The sequence below is a fragment of the Amphiura filiformis genome, chromosome 6 (assembly GCF_039555335.1).
Source record: "Amphiura filiformis chromosome 6, Afil_fr2py, whole genome shotgun sequence".
Lineage (NCBI taxonomy): Eukaryota > Metazoa > Echinodermata > Ophiuroidea > Amphilepidida > Amphiuridae > Amphiura > Amphiura filiformis.
Window position 1 is genome coordinate 40,287,726 of NC_092633.1, and position 21,516 is coordinate 40,309,241.

The following is a 21,516-nucleotide window of genomic DNA, read 5'->3' on the forward strand; positions in this document are numbered from 1 at the left end:
TTAGAAGTTTCAGAAACTAAAAACCCCATGTTGATGCGACTGTTCTTTGCAAAGTTACATAAATTTATCAATCGATAAAACAACAGGAAACAAAAGAATTTTAAAACTTTCTTTGCCAATATCTCAAAATCATGTTAGAAACATCCAACTCATTATCCTTGATCATGTCACATATTGATAATAATTATTTTTTAATTTGCCTTTTAATCAGACTATTGTCCAGAGGGTTACCAGTCAGCTTTGATAGGTGACGAGTACACCTGTTATATGTTTTCAAGCACCGTAGCAACGTGGGAGGATGCTAGGGCCGACTGTTTACAGACACCCATGTCTGATCTCATCATCATTGAGAATGCCCTGGAGAATCGATACATCAGAGACATAGCAGAAGCTGCTGGCGGTAATGACTGGTGGGTTGGTAAGTAGAAGTTTGGTCTCTCTAATTACAAATGAAAGTTAACTGCATCATGATATGGATGCTAAGGGGAAAGTGGGGTATTGGCAAATATTTATGTCAGAGGGCTATTACACAAAACTTTCTGCATGCCATGCGATTGACATAACGCCCTCGATTACGCGGTAGTCGCAGCACATGACACACCTCTTGTACCCACAAGATGGCGGCGATGACGTCACAATGACTACCTCTATTACAATAAAAAGCATACATGTAGCAGTACAAAGCACAAGGAAGGTTCTGACTTTTATTAAATATTATTAACATTGAATTTCCCGGTCACCATCATGCTTTTACAACAACTGAATTACATACATTGAGATGTATGCCTCTGTATGTAGAGGATTCACAAATTTATGAATAAACCTATTCCGTTCATGAAATTATAGTGCTGGGAGCCAACCAGGGAGCCAACAACCAGTAATCCAGTAGTTGTCGAGTAGTCCTGGGCAACTCTCTGTCTCGCTTTGACTTAATTTAAATTAAATTAAACACATTTTGTAGAAACTTGAGATTAATGACATAAAACGAAAGAGTGGATTGCACAATTTTGCAGATTTTTAGGCTGCCTGGAGCTAAAAGCACAATGGAAAACTAGAAGACCACCATGTTTTGAGTATCTTACCAAGTTCTAACAGAACAGTAATTCATTTATATAATGTAATAATACAATTTCGGGACTAAAGAATATTGAAACTTCTGTTGGACCAATTTTTCGTAGAATTACCCATATGATTATATATTCAATAATTGAAAGACCGTCCAATAAACTTGATGTGATATTTGCCTCCCATGTACAGGTATATACGATATTGCTACTGAAGGAGACTGGCGTTGGGTGGACTGTTGGGCACCACCTAATTGGCTCTTCTATAACTGGGCAGATGACCAACCAGATAACGGTGGTGAAGGGGGCAATGAAGACTGCGCTGTTATCCGAGGCACTGATGGATACTTTGAGGATATTCCTGCTCCAATTCAAGGCTATACATATGTGAAACTGGAAAAGAGAGTAAGTGAGATGCCGAATTTGTTGAATATAAAATGAATTTGTTGCACTATGGAAATTACTTCATTCTACAAAGATTTGACGCAGATTTAAAATAAGAATTTCTCTTTGTTTTAAAAACATAAAAGTTGCTTAAAGAGTTTTATTTGATTAAGTGATTGCTGAATTTGACAAAAGCTTCAATCAAAACCCAAATTGTCATTGGTATAATAAAGTTGTGGGCATTTTCGTTGGAAGAGGTTTCCCATTCTTTTCAGTCTTGTATGTATACTCTATTCACTGTATCTAAAAGAAGCAAAAACCACTAATTGGTCACTAATTGATCATTGTCCCTTTTGATCAGATTCACAGCTGGAGTAATCTCTGCTACATTTTTAATGACAAAATGTTCTGCACAGTTTACTATTGCCCTGTATGTCAAATGAGAACTGTTAATTGATAAGTGTCTCTAGGGGGATGTTTTGGGATTTGTACTTGGAAATTCACAACAGGATTCTCACCTGTATCAATAAGTCACAAATTTACCATTGTTTATTTAGTTACCCTGATAAGAGTTTTAAAAGTCTATAAGAGGCAGAGCCATGTATTGTGTGTCGTGTCATTGACCAGGGGGTATCATGCGGTACCTTGCCAAATCACACCCTACTTTTGAGGTTGCCTTGGAATGTTATTGAAAATTGGAAACATGAAGTGCAACAGAATGCGTATCATGTGAAATGTTATCTCATGTTTGTGCCCCACTTTGAACACTCTTTACCCATTCAAGTGAATGTATGATGGGCATACTTGCATAACCAGCAATGAATTGATGACTACCATACTGACATGAGTATAGTACCACCTTCAAGTAATGTCCCACCCCAATTTTTGAAAAATTCCAGAAAAAAAAAAAAAATGGGAGTATAGTTCCACAGTGAATCCCACCCCCAATTTTGGCACCTAAAAAGGGGGTGGGACTATAATTGTCAATACGGTAATTATGAAATATAATTTGTTATTTCTTTTGCATTTACAGAGCCTCTAGATGGGACACCATATGATCTGACTGGTTTTGCATCATCAGCTAGTAGCCTATTGATTGAATGGACACCAAGCATCTATAGATGTGATGTTACAGGCTATAGATTGGCTTACACCACCAACCCAGGAATTACAGTACGTACCAGTGTAATACTGTAAAGATGAATTTATATTCCATCATAAAACACATGCTCTTTACATTATACGAGGGGTGGACAACCATATTTATTTTTAGTAATAACTGTATACCTTTATATTTCAAAACACACAACAATTTACTATCAGAGTACTTTTAGTTACATATCTCATTTGCATAAAATTTTGATTTGAAGAACAAACCTGATGAATTGATTCACTGAATTGACACAAAATTTAGAGTGAAATTGAGAGGGAAAAAAAAGTAAAAAATTAGGCTGTGAGGGCGTCTAGTCATGGCCTGGAGGCAGTATAACATAGGCAGTTGCTCCGGAACTATGGGGGTGGCCCCTAATAATTTTGGTGGCTATGGAAAGTACCATTGCCTTCCCCCCCCCAATAATTTGGTTCAGGTACACATTGCCCCCCCCCAATATTTAACATCTTCCTGAGCCTCTGATAGGCCACAAATTTCCGGTGGGACAGAATAGCATATATAGCATGGCTGACTCTCATCAAGACCAGAGCAGTACCTATGGGCAATAACTGACCGGAGAAAGAGTGATTTATTGCTAATGTTATTGTTGTTGTGGTTGCAGTTGCTAGTATATTATTATTATTATTATTTTGTTTCTCGTTATCAGTTGTTCAAAGAGGTTTCGGGTGCAAACACAGCTGAAGTAGAACTCACAGGTTTGGTAACAAACACCAATTATACCATAACAATTACAGCATTAACTGTCAGCTATGGGGAACTGCCTGCTAATGAAACCTTGGTGGTCAAAACTTTTGTTACGGATGGTAAGTTGAGACTGTATAGTTATCCATATGAATATAATGCTATCCACAGGGTGTGTCTGAAGCACTCTACTGGCAAAGCGTTTCATTTTAAAATATTTCACTACCTAAACCAAACATTTGTAATTGTTCCCTTACGCTTGAGGAAAAAACAAAAATAGTTTGATTTTTCTCTTGGCCTTTCTCATGGCCTTTTCTTATAACAGCCAGGGCATGCCTAACTGTTGAATTATCTGTTTCCTGCTCAGTACAGTCTGTCCACATAGGGTCTTGTGACACAACCTGGGGTACCTTTGTGTTACATAGTAAAAAAATGAAATGGTTCAAACATTTTACCTACATGTCTCATTTGAAGTGGTTCATCTTCCTGAGCATTTTGACACCTGTTTTATGGAAATCGGTTAAAACATGAGAGAGTGCGGGCAAAAACAATCACAAAGTAGGTGGGATTTAACCCCACCTCTTTTTTCCACATTTACAATCATTCTGAGCAAGTATTAGTCTTTTAAATGACCTTCTGTATTTATTTACTTGGTTTAGATCCCTGGGTTTAGATGTCTGGGAGTTCATTAAGACATTTTTGTACTAGATTCAAATTTTTACTGGGGGTTTTAGATCATATTTATGATACGAATCCCTCCCCATAATCCTCCTCCCCCTACTCCTCAGCCACCCTTGGCACATTTCATGCCAAGCGTCATAAGAAAATAATTAAAATTATTTTAAAACAGGTTAAAAACATGAGTAATATAGAATAAATTAGCCTCAATTTAAGACCTAATTGAATCTTCTAAGTGAAGGAATACTCAAGAGACAGTGTTTTGAAATCCAAGCTGCACATCAAAATATAACAAATCCACCTTCTTGAGTACCCCAGTATATGACACACGATCATAGAAGTACAAACCAAATCTGTGGCATCGGGGGTCAATGATTCACGTCACACACACTGTGTGTTAACAAATGTGACACGTAAAGAGCGTGGTGCACTCGGCAAGTACAAATCGTGCAGCAGTTGGCACGCTAAAGAAGCATTTACACACGCATTGCACCGAAATAATTATTCTCATACCTCCAGTTTCCGAGGTCTATTTACTTTGTACTTCTATGTGGACAGACTGTAGTGAAGTTTTTCTCTTATTTTAGGTGCCCAGATGTTTTAGTAAGCATTTAACCTTGTACTGCCACTGTTATTTTGTATGTATATTTATCAGGTTGGAAGATCAGGTTCAGATGATAATGGATATGTGCCATTTATCAGTAAAGGTCCTAATTCAAACAATAATTGGCAATTTTAAGCTTTAGGTATGTGCGTATAGCAAATTTATATTTCATCACTTTCAAAATGCTATCAATTTGAATTGTTTTATCAACTTCTTTTCCAAGATGAGATATGTCCACCAGGCTTTACTGCTGGCCCAGATTATGTGTGCTACAAATTTGGATTTGAACCCACCACCTGGGGTGAAGCACGCGCTGATTGTCTAAAAACAGAGGGTGCTGATCTGCTTGTCGTGAACACTCAAGAAGAACTTCAATTTATTAATGATACTGGCTCGGCTCTGGGACCATGGTGGATTGGTAAGTGAATCAGTGTAAGGCAATAGCAGATACGTGACCCGCTGTGACGAAACCTGCCATAAGTCGCACTAAGCCATTTTGAGATATTGCGAGTCATAGTTGGGAAAGGGGTGAAAAACCGTGCAGATTTTGTTTTTCAGTTTTTATTATTTTTTTATTCCTTAATATGTTTACTTTAACCTACCATTGTAAACAAAATATTCTTTTACGTTCAAAGCACCCAAATCTAGCATTTTTTGAGCCAAACCAAGTCCTTAACATGTCATTTTACAACTTTAAAGCCATTTTTCTTGCATTTACCTTTTCTTTATGTGTCGCTCCCCCCTTCCTATTGAAAGACTGTAGAATGAGGACCACATGTCCCAGAAACATAATTTTGGTATTAAATGAAAGCTGAAGACCTATACTAAATGAAGACATCAAAAACTCAATTTTCAAATTTAGTGACTTATGTCTGGTTTTGTGGGAGCGGGTCACAAATGTGTTTAGGTAATGCTGATGGATTGGTGCCATTATAGCAATTAACTTTCCACCTGAAGCTCTTCAACCTTAGTTCAAATGGGCTATTCCATTTAAAATCCACACTACCCCTGTGGAAGATTTAGCTAAAGTCTTCCACAGAAGGAGTATGAGTTTTGAATAGAATAGACAATTGGGTAACTTCCATTTGAAATACTCACTCCAGCTGTGGAGGATATAGGTAAAGCCATAATACAGGAAGGGGGGGGGGGTATGGGTTGCAATAATTAATAATCCTGACCAATTACATTTGAAAAACATACTCCCCTTGTGGAAGAAATTTCCAAAATCTTCCACAGGGGTAGTATGGATTTCAACTGAAATACCCCAATGTTACACGTTATATCAAAGGCATGGTTGTAGCTATGGTGGGCAGCACTGGACAACCCCGCCCGGGACTTATGCTGGCCGACTGGCACAAAATTCTTTTTTAACAAATGATTTTTTCTTGATAAAAAGCGCAACTAATTCTGGTTTGCGTACATTTCAAATCGGAACTGTTTATCACCAATGATTTGAACTAATATGGAAAATAAGTATGATAATTCAAAGCAAATGTTCTCATTTCATGTAAAATGATAGATGTTTATGAATTCCTGATTGTCATTGCATTTTTTTAAATATTGAATCACTTTTGTGTACTATAATACTGTGAATATTTTGTTTTATATTGACTGAGGGCCTGCTTGGAAAGTAGTGTTGATCACTGAAGTTATTACCTTCAATAAAGAGAGATTAAACTAACTGACTCAAATAACAAATCCGTATCCAAAATGAACATGTAATTCACTCTCAATTTTTTCTCCTACCAGGCTTGTATGACCTTGCTGTTGAGAATGAGTGGCGCTGGGTGCAGGACTGTACAGGGCTGTCAGGGTGGCAATACTTTAACTGGGAATCTGGCAACCCAGATGATATAGTTGGTTACCGTGACTGTGCTGAGTTAACACCTGCCGGAGAATGGAATGACAGACTGTGTGAAGTTACTAACCCATATGTGTGCGAAATCATGCAGAAAAGTAAGTCAAAATGTTTTAAATAATCTTATCAAGTAAGAAAACTATCAAGTAAGATCCAAGTTATATTTCTAATAGAAAAGAAACATGCAAAACCCTGAAATGAATACTTTTAGGGCTGGTCATCTTGCATATTGATTATGCAAACTTGTCTGTTGTTAGGTGCATGCAAAGGTGACCTAAAGCGTTTGAAGCGATTAGGTTTTAGGTGTGGCCGGAACCAGCATACTGCTGGCTTATTAAAGGAATTGCAATGATTGCCTGTAAAAGAGCATATTCAGTACAAGATTATGTTATATATTTACAAATGTCTCAATGACCAAGCTCCTTCTTACCTGAGAAATCCTATCTCTGAACAGAGTAATGATCCACTTGGCACAAGATGCAGACTCTGTTCTCACTCAACTAATGCTGAGATCTTAAAAAAACAGGTGATTCCTCTTTTCTGTCACTGCTCCCCGCATATGGAATAACAAGCCTGTGGCAATTTTAAACATATTTTGAAAACATATTTATTGCCATTTTGATTTTGTCTGGCATTTCATTTTTTTAAAAGATATTTTCTTTGTTGTGATTGTTTTTCTTTGTAAAGCGCAGTGTTCTTTGTATAGCGCTTCATAAATACTTGTTTAGAATAGAAAGATAGATTAGGTTTTTTTTAGGAGGTTTGCAGCTTAAATGCTTACTTGTTAACGAGTCTCACAGGGATTGCCTGTTAAAAGCTCCCATGATGTCTTCAAGGAGAGCTGTAGGAGAGTTATGTGAACTGTTTACCATTGAGTGAATCACTAATGAGGAGAGCTGTAAATCGCTCTCCTAAGTGAGACTTAAGGAGAGCTGTAGGGGAGCTATCACTCTCACTCTCCTTGAAATGCAGTCCCTGGTCTCCACTCTACCTTGACAATGTGATGATATCAGCAAGATGTACTGATATATATATATTGCTATTAACGATACAATATTTGATTATATTTATACAGCTATATCAATTGAGAATCAACTGCCATCATCCTTAGTAGGAGAAGCGGATAATGCCAATACAGTCACCCTGTCATGGCAGCCTAGTGGTGTTCGCTGTGATATCCTAGGATATAAAATTTCATACTTCTTTGCTGATTCCACCATCAAAAATGTTGTCGTTGAAGGTGCAGATATAGATAAGGTAATGTTGGAATATGTAGATCTAGAGTGCAATCAGTAAATTGATCATTTTCGTCTACGGCTTTAGTCTTGGGATTCTAAATTATAAGTACTTGAAGTATTTTGTTCCCTTACACTGGTCCCTATGAAGCTGTGTTTGTTTTACTTTACTTTGTACTTTTTTTGCCAAAAAAAATACAGCACTAATTTTTTGGAATTAAGAAAATGTTATCTCGTTATGCCAAATGAAACATAGCTAAATCCGAATCCTTTAAGTAGTTTAGATCAACCTAATCTAATCCATCTAACAAAAATTAAATGTGATCACAATCTGTATTGACATTGATCAAAAGAAAGAAAGGCTATATAATAAGTCATTTTCTTGTGAATTGATACAAATATTTATAGATTCCTTGATTTTATACCTGATACCAAGAAATGACATTTTGGTTTAATTAAGGTTATTTGTATTCTATGAATTTTAATGTGCCACATACTTGTATTAAAAATAAATTATTCACTATCTAAGAAAGAAACATAATCTTAAATAATAAGCACAATTTCAGAGACCACAGTTTTAACCAGATCAGTCCATAACAGACCTGCAATAATTATTGGTAAATAACACAGGATAGAGTCATGCTACCAATTCCTTTGGGTTTTTTTGTCTCGGGTGAACACACTACTCCTAATTAATAATGATGTGGGTGCACCTTTTTTCAACTAAATCATGTTTTGATAACCCAGCCTCATGGATAAAAATATGGTCTTAAATTCTCATGAATGAATGTAAAAGATCCAAGTTTCCATTCTATTACCAATACAGTGTAAGTTGACTAATCCATGATCATATTTTTTATATAATTATGTTTTCTTCAGGTAACTATTGAGAATTTACAGGCTGCAAGAATTTACAATTTCAGTTTGACACCATTCACAGCATATCAGGAACTAGATACTGAGCTATCTGTTGTCATAGCAACACCACTTGGAGGTAATTTTGACTTTTGATTGTTGATCTCTGAACCCTACATATCCAACCAAACGTTTTATTTTTTGAATCCTGCTACTTCCAAATTTATTTCTAGAGTTAACACATGTTAATTTTGTACTGTATTTGAGCTGATCATTCTAGCCTGTAGGACCATTTCAATAAAGTAACTAAGTTGGTAAGAAAAGGAACCTTACACAAGGTCAAACATTTCTTGGATTTTGCTTTAAAATAACACTATTGTATTCCTCCTTCTTCAGGATTCAGACAAAATATTATTTATAATAATAATAATAATAATAATAACAGCACTTAATATAGCGCTTTTCCAACCTGATCAAAGCACTTTACAAAGATACAAATAATATACAAAAAACAAATAATACCAGAAAGAGGCTTAAAAAACAGCAACAATCAATACAAGTGAGTTTTTAGGTTACTCTTGAAACTATCTACAGTGGGGGAAACTCTGATGTTTAAAGGGATGTTGTTCCACAGTTTGGGTCCCTGTACACTGAAAGACCTATCACCAATTAATCTGTTGCTCCTGGGGACAACTAGACGAGTTGCGTCTAACGCCGAGCGTAAACCCTCTCTGGTTGGGATGTAGATCGTCAAACAATCAGACAGGTAGATTGGTGACAGATCATTCAGTGACTTGTAGATGTATAAGAGGATTTTGAACATGATGCGTTTTTCGATGGGTAGCCAGTGGAGGGAGTCAAGAAGCTCGGATGACGAGTATAATGTTATTTGACCTATGTACAATGTTATGGTTATGGAGGTATGGGCAAAGAAATTAAATTGTGATATCATAGGTCTAATTTTGGCTCAGAGGGTGCGAATGAAAATTGCTCTGACTTTGTTGAAAATGGTCTCAAATTATTTGTCTTGTCATGAGAATCAGAAAAAGAATAGTTTGGCTTATCTAGGATGTTTTGTTACTTGGTTAATACAGTAAAATATGTCAGTACCTATTGAGGTCTATATTGAGTCCCTCCTTTAATGGTTTATGGAATGATATGGGAGTGTATGGTCAGCAAAAATCTGTAAACTCTGCTGAGGCTTGTGGATCAATGTTGTGCCTGTGCATAGTGCACTATAAATCATTGCTCTTTAAAATTTATTTTATACAGAAAGGTGTCCTGAAGGTTATGACTACGGCTATGACTACGGTTGCTACAGATTTGTCACTTCAAGACCCAGGACTTGGTTGGAGGCTAGACAAGATTGTCAGTCAGTAGAGAATGGTGATTTGCTGGTGGTGGAGACTGTGGAGGAGGTACAGTTCTTATTGAATCTGAATGCCACTGGTGATTGGTGGATTGGTAAGTGTATAATTTAATGCCATGTGATTATTTGCTTATGGCATTATATTATCTAGTTGTAAGGACTGGTCATTCTACTCCTGATTCTAGAAAAATACAGTACTATTTTTTGGGAGAAAGAAAAAATTTTGTACTACTTTTTGCCAGGTAAACATAGCCCCTAGTTGTAAAGCGCTGTGTTTCCTCAATTTTCTGCAATGAATTATAACAAACATTTTCAGAATGAGAGTCCAAATAAAATGTAACAATGGAATTTGACCTAAAGAATTCATTATCATAAAATTGTAAAAATTAAGGCTATTAATATGAAGTTGGAAAGATGTCAGGAGTTCAAGAGAGTGAGTTCCTTCCGTAGTATGGACATTTTATTTAGCCTACTCATGCCAGTACCATATATGTTTGCAATGGCGATAATCGAGTTTGATATTTCTGTGATACACATTACACATTTTTGCTGTTGTTTACTGTGAAGGTGTAGGAGTAGCCAGGGCCTAGTTGCTCTAAGTTAGTATACAATTCTTAAACACTTGAGAACGTTCCTGCAATCTTATTGGTTCTTACCCAGCTTTACCCGTGTGATATGACACGATATCACACGGGTCAGCATGTCTTGTCGGACGCGATCACGCTGCACTCGCTATTTGGACCAATCGAGGCGCACAGCAACAACGGGACTGATCGATTTTAAGTCCTAGGTAATTCCTTGCAAGATGTGGGATTTAATTTAATTAAAATTTGTATGATATTTTTATTTGAATTGAAGTGTTTAAGAATGAGAATAAAGGTATTGTTTTTAGCCACTGGGTGTATCTATCGTCTCATATAACATGGGCGACATCATTATTTTTGGCGTAAAACAACTCGGCTTCGCCTCGTTGTTTTACTTTGTTGTTTTACTTAAAATAATGATGTCGCCCGTGTTATATGAGACAATAGATGCACTCCAGCGGCTAAAAACAATACCTTTATTCTCTAAATATTGACTGCTATGAGGAGCATGGTTAAAATTATAGGCCCAAGGTGATCTCAAAACCATGCTATGACCCGAAGTGCAACTGGCAAGCAGCGCTTTGGCGCCGTGTGCGTAATGCAAACACGCCATCGCGTGCGTAGAGTTTCATCGGGACGCACATGTACACCGATGATGTGAAAATGACTATGCCCGGGGAATAGTCTTTTAAAAGACTATTGCCCGGGGAATAGTTCAGTTTTTATGTAATTCTTAAAAAGGAGGGCATAGCTAAATCAATGACTGCACTTTTAACCAATCAGATGACAGGAATATATATATGAGGTATATAATTCCCTCTGTTCATTTTAACCCTCTCCATATGGTTGTTGACTGCAGACAACAAGTTTAAAATTACAAAAGTTTCAGAATTGTACATTTTTACTAACAAGCCTTGTAATAGGTTCAGTGATTCTTAAGATAGCTCTTGATATTTTGAGAAAATATCTCACAACCTTTTTATGTTGAAGCCTGTGGCTAGCGTGCAGAGTATTTAAAATTTGTTTGTTTGTTCTATTCTAGGCATGTATGATATCGCTGAGGAAGGAGACTACAGATGGGTTGACTGTACTGATGTTGGGTCCTGGCTTCTTAATTTCTGGGCACCAGGAGAGCCTAGTGACATGACGGCACAAGAGAATTGTGTGACGGTAGACTCTGCCGCAGGTCTTATCAGTGATAGAGACTGTGAAATGGAAATGATTTATGTCTGTGAAGTAACACCTAAAGGTAAGCTTATATGGTTGGCTATTCCATGTGAAATCCCCCCTCCCCCTTGTGGATGATACTGCTATCTCAAACTATAGAAGATATTGTACACTTCCCACAATGCATTTCTTCCATTTCAATTTTCTATACTGATTCGCTATCTAGTGCAACATGGGTTGATAGTGACACATCCAGCACATCCAGATTTTGCACAACAACAACAAAATGACTATCGACCCATGTTTAGCCAGTCTATTTTCAACATGCTTGTCTTCTATGATGAGACTTCAGAATACCAAAGCTTATAAAAGTAACAAAGTTATGTTAGAATTGTCTCAATTTGGAGGTTTGGTTTGAATCTGAAATTAGTTTGGTATAAATTTGTAACATCTGACTATTCTCTTGCAGAATTTGATGCTGATGGAGTCGACCCACAAGATTTCCGTCCTGCAGTAACAGGAATCACCTACGACACAGTACCGCTAACATGGAGACCATCTCCATACAACTGTGATGTATTGGGTTACAAACTATCATATAACAACACTGACACATTCACCTATGTGCCAGGAGGAGGTTCAAGAAATGGAACAGTCACTGACCTGATGGCTGAGACCCAGTATATATTTAGTATTCAGGCTGATACTCTGTATGGAGACCGTCCTGTTGCAGCATTGACAAAGGCTACCACAGGAGTATCACCAAGTAGGTTATATAATGTGTCACTCACATACTGCATACCAATGAGGTAGAATAAAATAAAGCACAGTTGACGTTGATCCACAAGCCTCGGCACACTATACAGGTTGTCACTGACCACTATGGCCCACATCATTCTATAAACAATTTAATAACAATTCAGGAAATTTGCTGCTACAAGAGAGTGCACCCTAGACTTCCACAAATAACCTTTGCAACCAGATCAGCTCCCCGAGTTTTGTGCAGGTTACAATGGGTTAGACAATTAGCAGTAAGTTCCTTGTCCAGGGGAATTTCAAGTTAGCTCAATTTTTTACGAGTTTTTTAATACAAATAGGGGGAATTTGACAGTTTGCTCATAGATGTAAGTTGGAACATGTGTAAGTATTACAAATATGCCAAAAAATCGGTTTTGAAAAAAATAAAGGTATATTCTGAAAAAAGATTGTACATTAAGGCTTTAACATATATTTAACTGATTAATCTAATTACTTTGACTATTTGCAGACTATTGTCCAAGTGGTTGGGAGCCAGGCTTTGATGGCAAATGCTACAGATTTTCTGGAAGATTAGATGTAATGACGTTTGTAGATGCTAGATTGCAATGTCAGAACACTGAGAATGGAGACTTGGTTATCATAGAGACAGAGGCAGAGAATAACTATATAAAGGAAAGAACTGGAGGTGGTGATTGGTGGATTGGTAAGTACCAACAGATTTAAACACCTAATATGTGACATGATCAAGGGGAATGAGTCCGATGTCACTAATATTGTTTTTGAGATATTGGCAAAAATATTGTTCAAATTCTTTTGTTTTATATTGTTTTCAGCCATTGATAAATTGCTCATAACTCGGTAACCAGATGTCCAATTTTGATGGGGTTTGCATCAAAATGTAGTATTTGTAAACTGCCAGAAAATTATGTAAAAAACTTCTAATTGAAAATTGCCGACATGTGACTCATTCTCCTTGATCATATCACATATTGTTGTAATGATATGCCCATTTGACTCAGTGAATGTGTTTGCGAAATTGAAAAAGGTTTTTAAGTAATTATATTATTTTAACTAGCTTGTTTCAATTCTTTTAAAGAAGCTATTTCTTCTTTCCTATAAGAAATTAATGAATCAAATTTCGGTTTGAAATTTTCTGATCGATCTCTCTTTTTACTTATGGCCAGAACACTGAGAGACCAAACCAAAAGATTGACAGAGTGCAGTGTAGTTTCATTAATGGGGAGGGAGTTAAAAATGTCACTCACATTTCTTGTATAATCTTTAAAAGCATAAATGTTATTTTGAGTGACATTCAGTTTCAGTACAGGGAGGTAGAGATGGGGTCAGCATTGAAACAAAACATTTGTAGGGTGCACACCAGTAAATGCTCCCCCAATAACTTTCTGTACAATCAGGGTCCTGGAAAAAATTATTTTCTTGACTCAAGAGTGACTCAGCTCTTTTAAACTTGCACTGTCTGCAAGTTGAAGGTCAGATAAAGACAGCCAAAACATACGGAGTCCTGTGCCTTTTCACAGAAAATTGCCGACTAGATCACCCTATAAGCCATACAGCTTACGCCAGCTCAAACATAGCTTGGTGTTTCTGAAATATAACACATATTCAAAGATTAGCCAGAGCCAAAGTCGAATCCTGCTCATTTTTCATGGACAATCAAATACCTAGGCCTAAATGGGGAATATGAATCAGGGCCTAATTGTTTTTAAGCCTTTTCTAATGTATTGCTGTATAAGTGTCATGCCACTTTACCACTTTTCGAAACACTGATTTTTCCTCCAAAGGGTATAGGAGATTCCTATTTACAGATGTGCACTCTGTAGAACTTACAGGATCTTTTGGTTTATTTCCATACATATATCTAATAATTAAATGGCTATCCACACATAGAGTAACTTTTTGTCCAAATTGTTATTAATATTTTATCTAGGTTACTTTGATCTTGCTGTGGAAGGAGACTGGAGGTGGATAGACTGTTCTACACCAAATGCTTGGGCCTTGGGCAATTGGGGTCAAGGTCAACCTGATGATCTCAATGGTGCACAAGAATGTGGACAGATTGTGAGCAACGGAACTTTCTTCGATTGGGAGTGTGATCGGGCTACACAGTATATTTGTGAAATCAATGTCTTTGGTAAGTGAGGTTTATTTTAAGCCCATATGGCTAGCATGCAGAGCATTAAGGGTGGGTCATGAGCAGACTGGAAGGACAGGTTACTGGAAAGGAGAAGATACAACCTGTGCTAAGTCACAGTACCTCATTTTTCATTTTGGAAGGCTAATGTTTGTTTTGATATTTTAGTTATTTTAAGAATAAAGGAGAAGACACAACCTACCCCAAATCACAGTACCCATTTTTGTTTTATTTTGGAAGGTTAATGTTTGTTTTAATATTTTGGATATTTTAAGAATAAGTAAATAAATAAATAAATAAATACAGGGATTTACAAGTTGTGACTGTTTTTGCATTTGATAGGAAAAGTACGGTAAGATATAATATTTTGAAATTACTAGTACAATCAATGCGACAAGCTTGACAAAAGCTTCTGTGATTTTCATTTCTTTACAGATTGGGAACCCAGTGATGCCAATCCAAATCGATTTCAAGGGAGTGTCACAACCCCTAATAGTGTTTCATTCACATGGTTGCCCAGTTCAGACTTCTACTGCGATGTACTAGGGTATAAGATTGCTTATAATGACCCCTTGTTTACTGTGGTTGTTGATGTGCCTGGAGCCGATAGTAGATCAGCTGAAATTACCGGACTGCGAGATGGAGCTAATTACACATTCCGTATTGCAGCTTATACATGGGAGAGAGTGTTGCCATATGAGTCATCAGTGGATCTGTCCACACCACCTTTAAGCAGTACGTAGAAAAGGGAATAGAATACAGTATGCTCAGGGTTGTAGCCACAGTGGTCGGCGCTGGTCGGCAGTAACCAGTACTCAGCCTGACCGACCGGCACTAAAGGGAATTATAGGTCTTGTCGACAAGCACTAAAATGACAAATTGTCCTCAAAACACCTGTCAAATACCATTACTGTCAAGTAATTGGCATTCTGATTAAATTTTCTCTTAATTTTAGCCGGCACTAAAATTTGGCTAGCTACAACCCTGAGTATGCTGTAAAACGTGTCATATGTGGGTTGATCCTTCATGTGCTATTTTGTGTAGAAATCTTAAGCTAATCCTAACCCTAACCCAAATCCTAACCTTAATCTTAATCCTAACCCTAGCCATAAATTTGTGTATAATTACATGAAGTGCATGAAGGATTTCTTACCCTACAGAAATTTCAAAAATGTTTGTTTGTTTTTAATTTTGCACTTTGCATGACACAGCATGTAGGAGTCAACACCCAGTCGAATGGCATTAGCTATGTTGAAACACCAGCAAACTTAACTTGAACAAAAACAAAGATTTGTATGCAAATTTTTAAAATTCTTTTGCATGTGGTGCACTGAAAGCATAATTCATCATTTGTGATCCAGCACATCAAAAGGGGAGACTTTGCAGTGAAGTTAATTTTGAGCTCAGTATTTTTGCTTTGAAAGCATTTTGCAAGCTTAAAATGACTCCTTATTTGCTCAAATTGATCAAGGCATAAGTGAAAAAGGATCCCAAATAATTTTCCTTTTTTTCCTTTGTCTATTTTAATCTATATCATGAAAAGCACTTTGCTGCAAAGCCAACCCCCTTGATGTGCTGCATCACATTTGCACAAGAAGATGCCAATTAAGACCATGCATCATGTAGCTTAATATTGCAAGACTTTTAAACATTGGGATCATTTTAAATCATCTTATCCATTTTAAAACATGAGGACTTTTGAACTTTTTTTTAAACATTGATTTTCTAATTTTCAACTTGGACAACTTTTTGGACAAATCGCCAAAACATTTCACAAGCAAAAAGTGTGCTGTCATTGCATTGAGCATGTTTGACTCCAGGGAAAATTTTCTCATGTTTTGAAACAATCTATGAAAACCAAAGTTTTTTTTTCTAATAATTTGTTCGTTCAAACAATACTGCCAATTAACCTCTTTCACAGGTGTGTGCCCAGAAGGCTATGAAGTAGGCTTAGATTATGGCTGTTATAAGTTTGTTGCTCTGCCTAAGTCTTGGGCAGAGGCTAGAATGGATTGTCAGAGTGCAGAAGATGGTGACTTAGTTGTGATTCAAACAGAAGAAGAACATGGGTACATCATGAATAGAACGCTAGGGGGAGATTGGTGGATTGGTAAGTAATTCAAACATAGCAAGACTGGGTACATTATGAAAAGAATTGTAGAGGGTGATCGGTGGTGTAGTAAGTGATTCAGACAGAACAAGAACATGGGTGCATCATGAAAAGAATTGTATAGGGGGTGATTGGTGATTTGGTAAGGGATTCAGACAGAACAAGACTGGGTACATCATGAAAAGAATTGAAGAGGGTTGATTGGTGGTTTGGTAAGGGATTCAGACAGAACAAGAACATGGGTACATCATGAAAAGAATTGTATGGGGGTGATTGGTGGTTTGGTAAGGGATTCAGACAGAACAAGAACATGGGTACATCATGAAAAGAATTGTATGGGGGTGATTGGTGGTTTGGTAAGGGATTCAGACAGAACAAGAACATGTGTACATCATGAAAAGAATTGTATAGGGGGTGATTGGTGGTTTGGTAAGGGATTCAGACAGAACAAGACTGGGAACATCATGAAAAGAATTTACGAGGGTTGATTGGTGGTTTGGTAAGGGATTTAGACAGAACAAGAAGAGCATGTGTACATCATGAAAAGAATTGTATAGGGGTGATTGGTGGATTAGTAAGTAATTCAGACAGAGCAAGACTGGGTACATTATGAAAAGAATTGTATGGGGGTGACTGGTGGTTTGGTAAGGGATTCAGACAGAACAAGAAGAGCATGTGTCCATCATGAAAAGAATTGTATAGGGGTGATTGGTGGATTAGTAAGTAATTCAGACAGAGCAAGACTGGGTACATTATGAAAAGAATTGTATGGGGGTGACTGGTGGTTTGGTAAGGGATTCAGACAGAACAAGAACATGGGTACATCATGAAAAGAATTGTATAGGGGGTGATTGGTGGTTTGGTAAGGGATTTAGACAGAACAAGAAGAGCATGTGTACATCATGAAAAGAATTGTATAGGGGTGATTGGTGGATTAGTAAGTAATTCAGACAGAGCAAGACTGGGTACATTATGAAAAGAATTGTATGGGGGTGACTGGTGGTTTGGTAAGGGATTCAGACAGAACAAGAACATGGGTACATTATGAAAAGAATTGTATGGGGGTGATTGGTGGTTTGGTAAGGGATTCAGACAGAGCAAGACTGGGTACATCATGAAAAGAATTTACGAGGGTTGATTGGTGGTTTGGTAAGGGATTTAGACAGAACAAGAAGAGCATGTGTCCATCATGAAAAGAATTGTATAGGGGGTGATTGGTGGATTGGTAAGGGATTCAGACAGAGCAAGACTGGGTACATCATGAAAAGAATTTACGAGGGTTGATTGGTGGTTTGGTAAGGGATTCAGACAGGACAAGAAGAGCATGTGTCCATCATGAAAAGAATTGTATAGGGGGTGATTGGTGGATTGGTAAGGGATTCAGACAGAGCAAGACTGGGTACATCATGAAAAGAATTTACGAGGGTTGATTGGTGGCTTGGTAAGGGATTCAGACAGAACAAGAAGAGCATGTGTACATCATGAAAAGAATTGTAATTGGTGGTTTGGTAAGGGATTCAGACAACAAGACCGGGTACATCATGAAAAGAATTAAATAGGGTTGATTGGTGGCTTGGTAAGGGATTCAGACAGAAAAAGAGCATGTGTACATCATGAAAAGAATTGTATAGGGGGTGATTGGTGGTTTGGTAAGGGATTCAGACAACAAGACCGGGTACATCATGAAAAGAATTGAAGAGGGTTGATTGGTGGCTTGGTAAGGGATTCAGACAGAGAAAGAGCATGTGTACATCATGAAAAGAATTGTAGAGGGGGTGATTGGTGGTTTGGTAAGGGATTCAGACAGAACAAGACCGGGTACATCATGAAAACAATTGTATAGGGGGTGACTGGTGGTTTGGTAAAGGAAAAAGTGGGTAATAGTGAATCCAACTGATGAGGACACAAAACACATCATCAATAATGATACAAGAGGATACCTTGAATATACGGAACAACTAGAAAGAAAAGAGGCAAGGTATACCAACTTGATGTGGGGAAACAAATAAAAAAAACTAGACGGTACGCAAATGTAGGCACAGAAGAAGGTAAAGTTCGATAGCCAAAAATTGCCAATTCCAAGGCCCACAGAAGTGTTAAACCAGCAAAAACAACTGGGATACAAAAGTGCACTGGAACAAGTGATTAACATCACTGTGCACATAAGCAGACACGATAAACCAAACAACAAAAGTTAGCACAAAAACAGGCAAAGTTCGATGGCCAAAAATTACCAATTCCAGAGTCCACAGAAGTGTCAGGAAAACAGTACTAACATATACTGGAACAAGTGATGAAAATAACTGGGCACAATGGCAGACAAAGTAAACCAAGAGTATGAGTACACCATGAAAAAAATTGTAGGGGTGATTATTGGTGGATTGGTAAGTAATTCAGACAGAATAAGAGCATGAGTACACCATCAGTTCAAAAGGCTTAGCGACTGCAAGCCGAAAGATCACATACATGAAAATTTTTGTTGTGTGATTCAGTCACAAATTCATCAATATTTTACATTTGTCTTGTCACTTTGCAGGTCTCTCTGACATTTCCCAGGAAACGGACTTCCGTTGGATAACTTGTGAGGAACCGTCAGCATGGGCGCAGCTAAACTGGGCCCCAGACCAGCCTAATGATCTTGATGGATTACAAGACTGTGCAATGATACTAAACAGTGGACAGTGGAATGATTGGAATTGTGATAGACCCATGCAGTACATTTGTGAGATTACCCCTAAAGGTTAGTACCTGCAGTGCTCCCCAGGGGGTTACTCATTACAAATTACCATACCATGCCGCAAACATGGGTAGCATTTTCAGCCTTTTGGTATATCAATGACCCCTTTTTCTAGGCCAATTTTGGTATATGGATGGGTGCTTTTTTCTAACTTTTTTTGGAAAATAACCCAATTTTACCTCAATCTAGCCAAAATTTTTGAAATTTTGGGGAAAATTTGTCAAAAGTTTTAATTTTTGGTATATCGATGGGTCCAATTTTCTTGAAAAATTGGTATATTGATGGGTCCACTTTCAAATTCTCAGTGGCACACCCCTACCAAAACCAAACTTGAGTAACCCCCAGGCAGTGCTCATCAAAGTTACTGGGGCACTTAGGGGAAAGTTGCACTAGATTATATGACCTTGTTTCCATATTTTTTAGTGCACTGATATATATGCCAATGTGATTTCCAATTTTGACCTCGCAACCCTCCCTTCCCCAACAATCAATGTTGGGTACTACTAGGCACACATGAACAACGTTGCAGGATTCAACATTGAATCCTATTGAAAGTGTCCCAACATATTTGACAAGCATTGTCTTGCCAAATATAAAGTGATATTCATGGTTAAGTGCTTGGGCTTATATTTGAACCATTATGGATTTTGAAAAACCTTTTAATCTTCCAGCCCACTAATTATTAATTGGGATTTTGTGATCCGCCACCTAACCCTCCCCCCTCACCATTTTTCTAAAAGAAGTTGAGATTTATGTACCATTGGAAACCTTGACTACATAATGTCTGTGTGCAAAAGATTTCTTGCAGATTCATTTGCATGGCAAACATATTAAATTTATATCTATGTTCTGTTAAGGGGGTACTACACCCCTGGCCAATTTTATGCCTATTTTTGCATTTTTCTCAAAAATTATAGCACATTGGTGACAAGTAAGATATGTATATTATAGGGGCAAGGACTACAACTACTGTACTAAAAATTCAACAACTCAAAGCAAGTAGTTATTGATTTATTGATCAAATATTGGTTTTCCCTCATTTTGGACTATAACCCCACAACTGTTGTCTGTGCTGAAATAAAATTTATAGTGCAGTAGTTGTAGTCCTTGCCCCTATAATATACATATCTTACTTGTCCCCAATGCGCTATAATTTTAAAGAAAAATGCAAAAATAGGCATAAATTTTGGCAGGGGTGTAGTACCCCCTTAACAGAATGAAATTACAGCAGAGTGGCCTGTGGAGCCAATGTAATACACATAATCATGCATAACTAGCAAACACAACATCGGAACCAACTGAAATTTTGGGAATAAGCTTTTTTTTTTTTTGATGAAATACTCATTAGATAATTTTTGTACTGCTGGGCACACTGTCAGGTTTTGTTTCACTTGAATTATGCTCAGAATTAAACTTAGTAACCACTTTTCTGTTTGTCCATGTGTCAGGGTATGTGCTGTATCTGGGGATCCGTAAGACCTATTGACTAACATGTAATTGGTGTACATTGCAGATTTCAACGAAGAAGACCAAACTCCTTCATTCCTGCGTGGAACAGTTGTCGATCCCAACACAATCCAACTAACCTGGCGTATAGCAGACATCAACTGCGAACTCCTTGGCTATATCATCTCCTATGAAGAAAATGATGTCACCATCTTAGTCAATGTTACAGGAGGTCAATCTAATGCAGCCCTGCTGAAGAATCTTCAACCTAACACCGTTTATGTGTTCTTTGTGTCTGCTGTGACGACTAGTGGTAAAGTGTTGACAGATGAACGATCTGTCAGGATAGCTACTCCTGCTGGTAGGTGTAATAAGGATTGTAGATCATTAATTGTGCTCATTAATCTCATTCAAGCTAAAAATTTTCTCTCTTTTTTATATGGATGAACAAAAAGGAAAAAGAGCGATCGTTAGATTGTTTTGGTATGAAATGTAAGTTGAATTATGTTAATATTGAACTATAATCTAGTCAACTGGACTTACTATTTTTGAGTGGGAAATTTTCACGCCCAATTCAGGATTGGACGTGAAAATTTCCCACGCATCATCAGCCCTACTGATCATCTGGCGGTAAAAGTTCATTGACCTGTGAAACGGATGTT

At 37.4% G+C, this 21,516-nt stretch overlaps 1 protein-coding gene across 1 annotated transcript in view; it reads left to right on the forward strand.

The window, feature by feature from the left end:
- Positions 1 to 21,516, forward strand: part of LOC140154523 (uncharacterized) — a 102,155-nt gene that overhangs the window by 71,233 nt on the left and 9,406 nt on the right. The window contains 17 exon segments of the mRNA XM_072177093.1: positions 212 to 418; positions 1,258 to 1,473; positions 2,482 to 2,621; positions 3,266 to 3,422; positions 4,806 to 5,000; positions 6,332 to 6,538; positions 7,516 to 7,697; positions 8,555 to 8,669; positions 9,803 to 9,994; positions 11,526 to 11,732; positions 12,120 to 12,416; positions 12,918 to 13,112; positions 14,358 to 14,561; positions 14,997 to 15,296; positions 16,483 to 16,671; positions 19,208 to 19,411; positions 20,922 to 21,215. Coding sequence (XP_072033194.1) covers positions 212 to 418; positions 1,258 to 1,473; positions 2,482 to 2,621; positions 3,266 to 3,422; positions 4,806 to 5,000; positions 6,332 to 6,538; positions 7,516 to 7,697; positions 8,555 to 8,669; positions 9,803 to 9,994; positions 11,526 to 11,732; positions 12,120 to 12,416; positions 12,918 to 13,112; positions 14,358 to 14,561; positions 14,997 to 15,296; positions 16,483 to 16,671; positions 19,208 to 19,411; positions 20,922 to 21,215 — 3,501 coding nt within the window.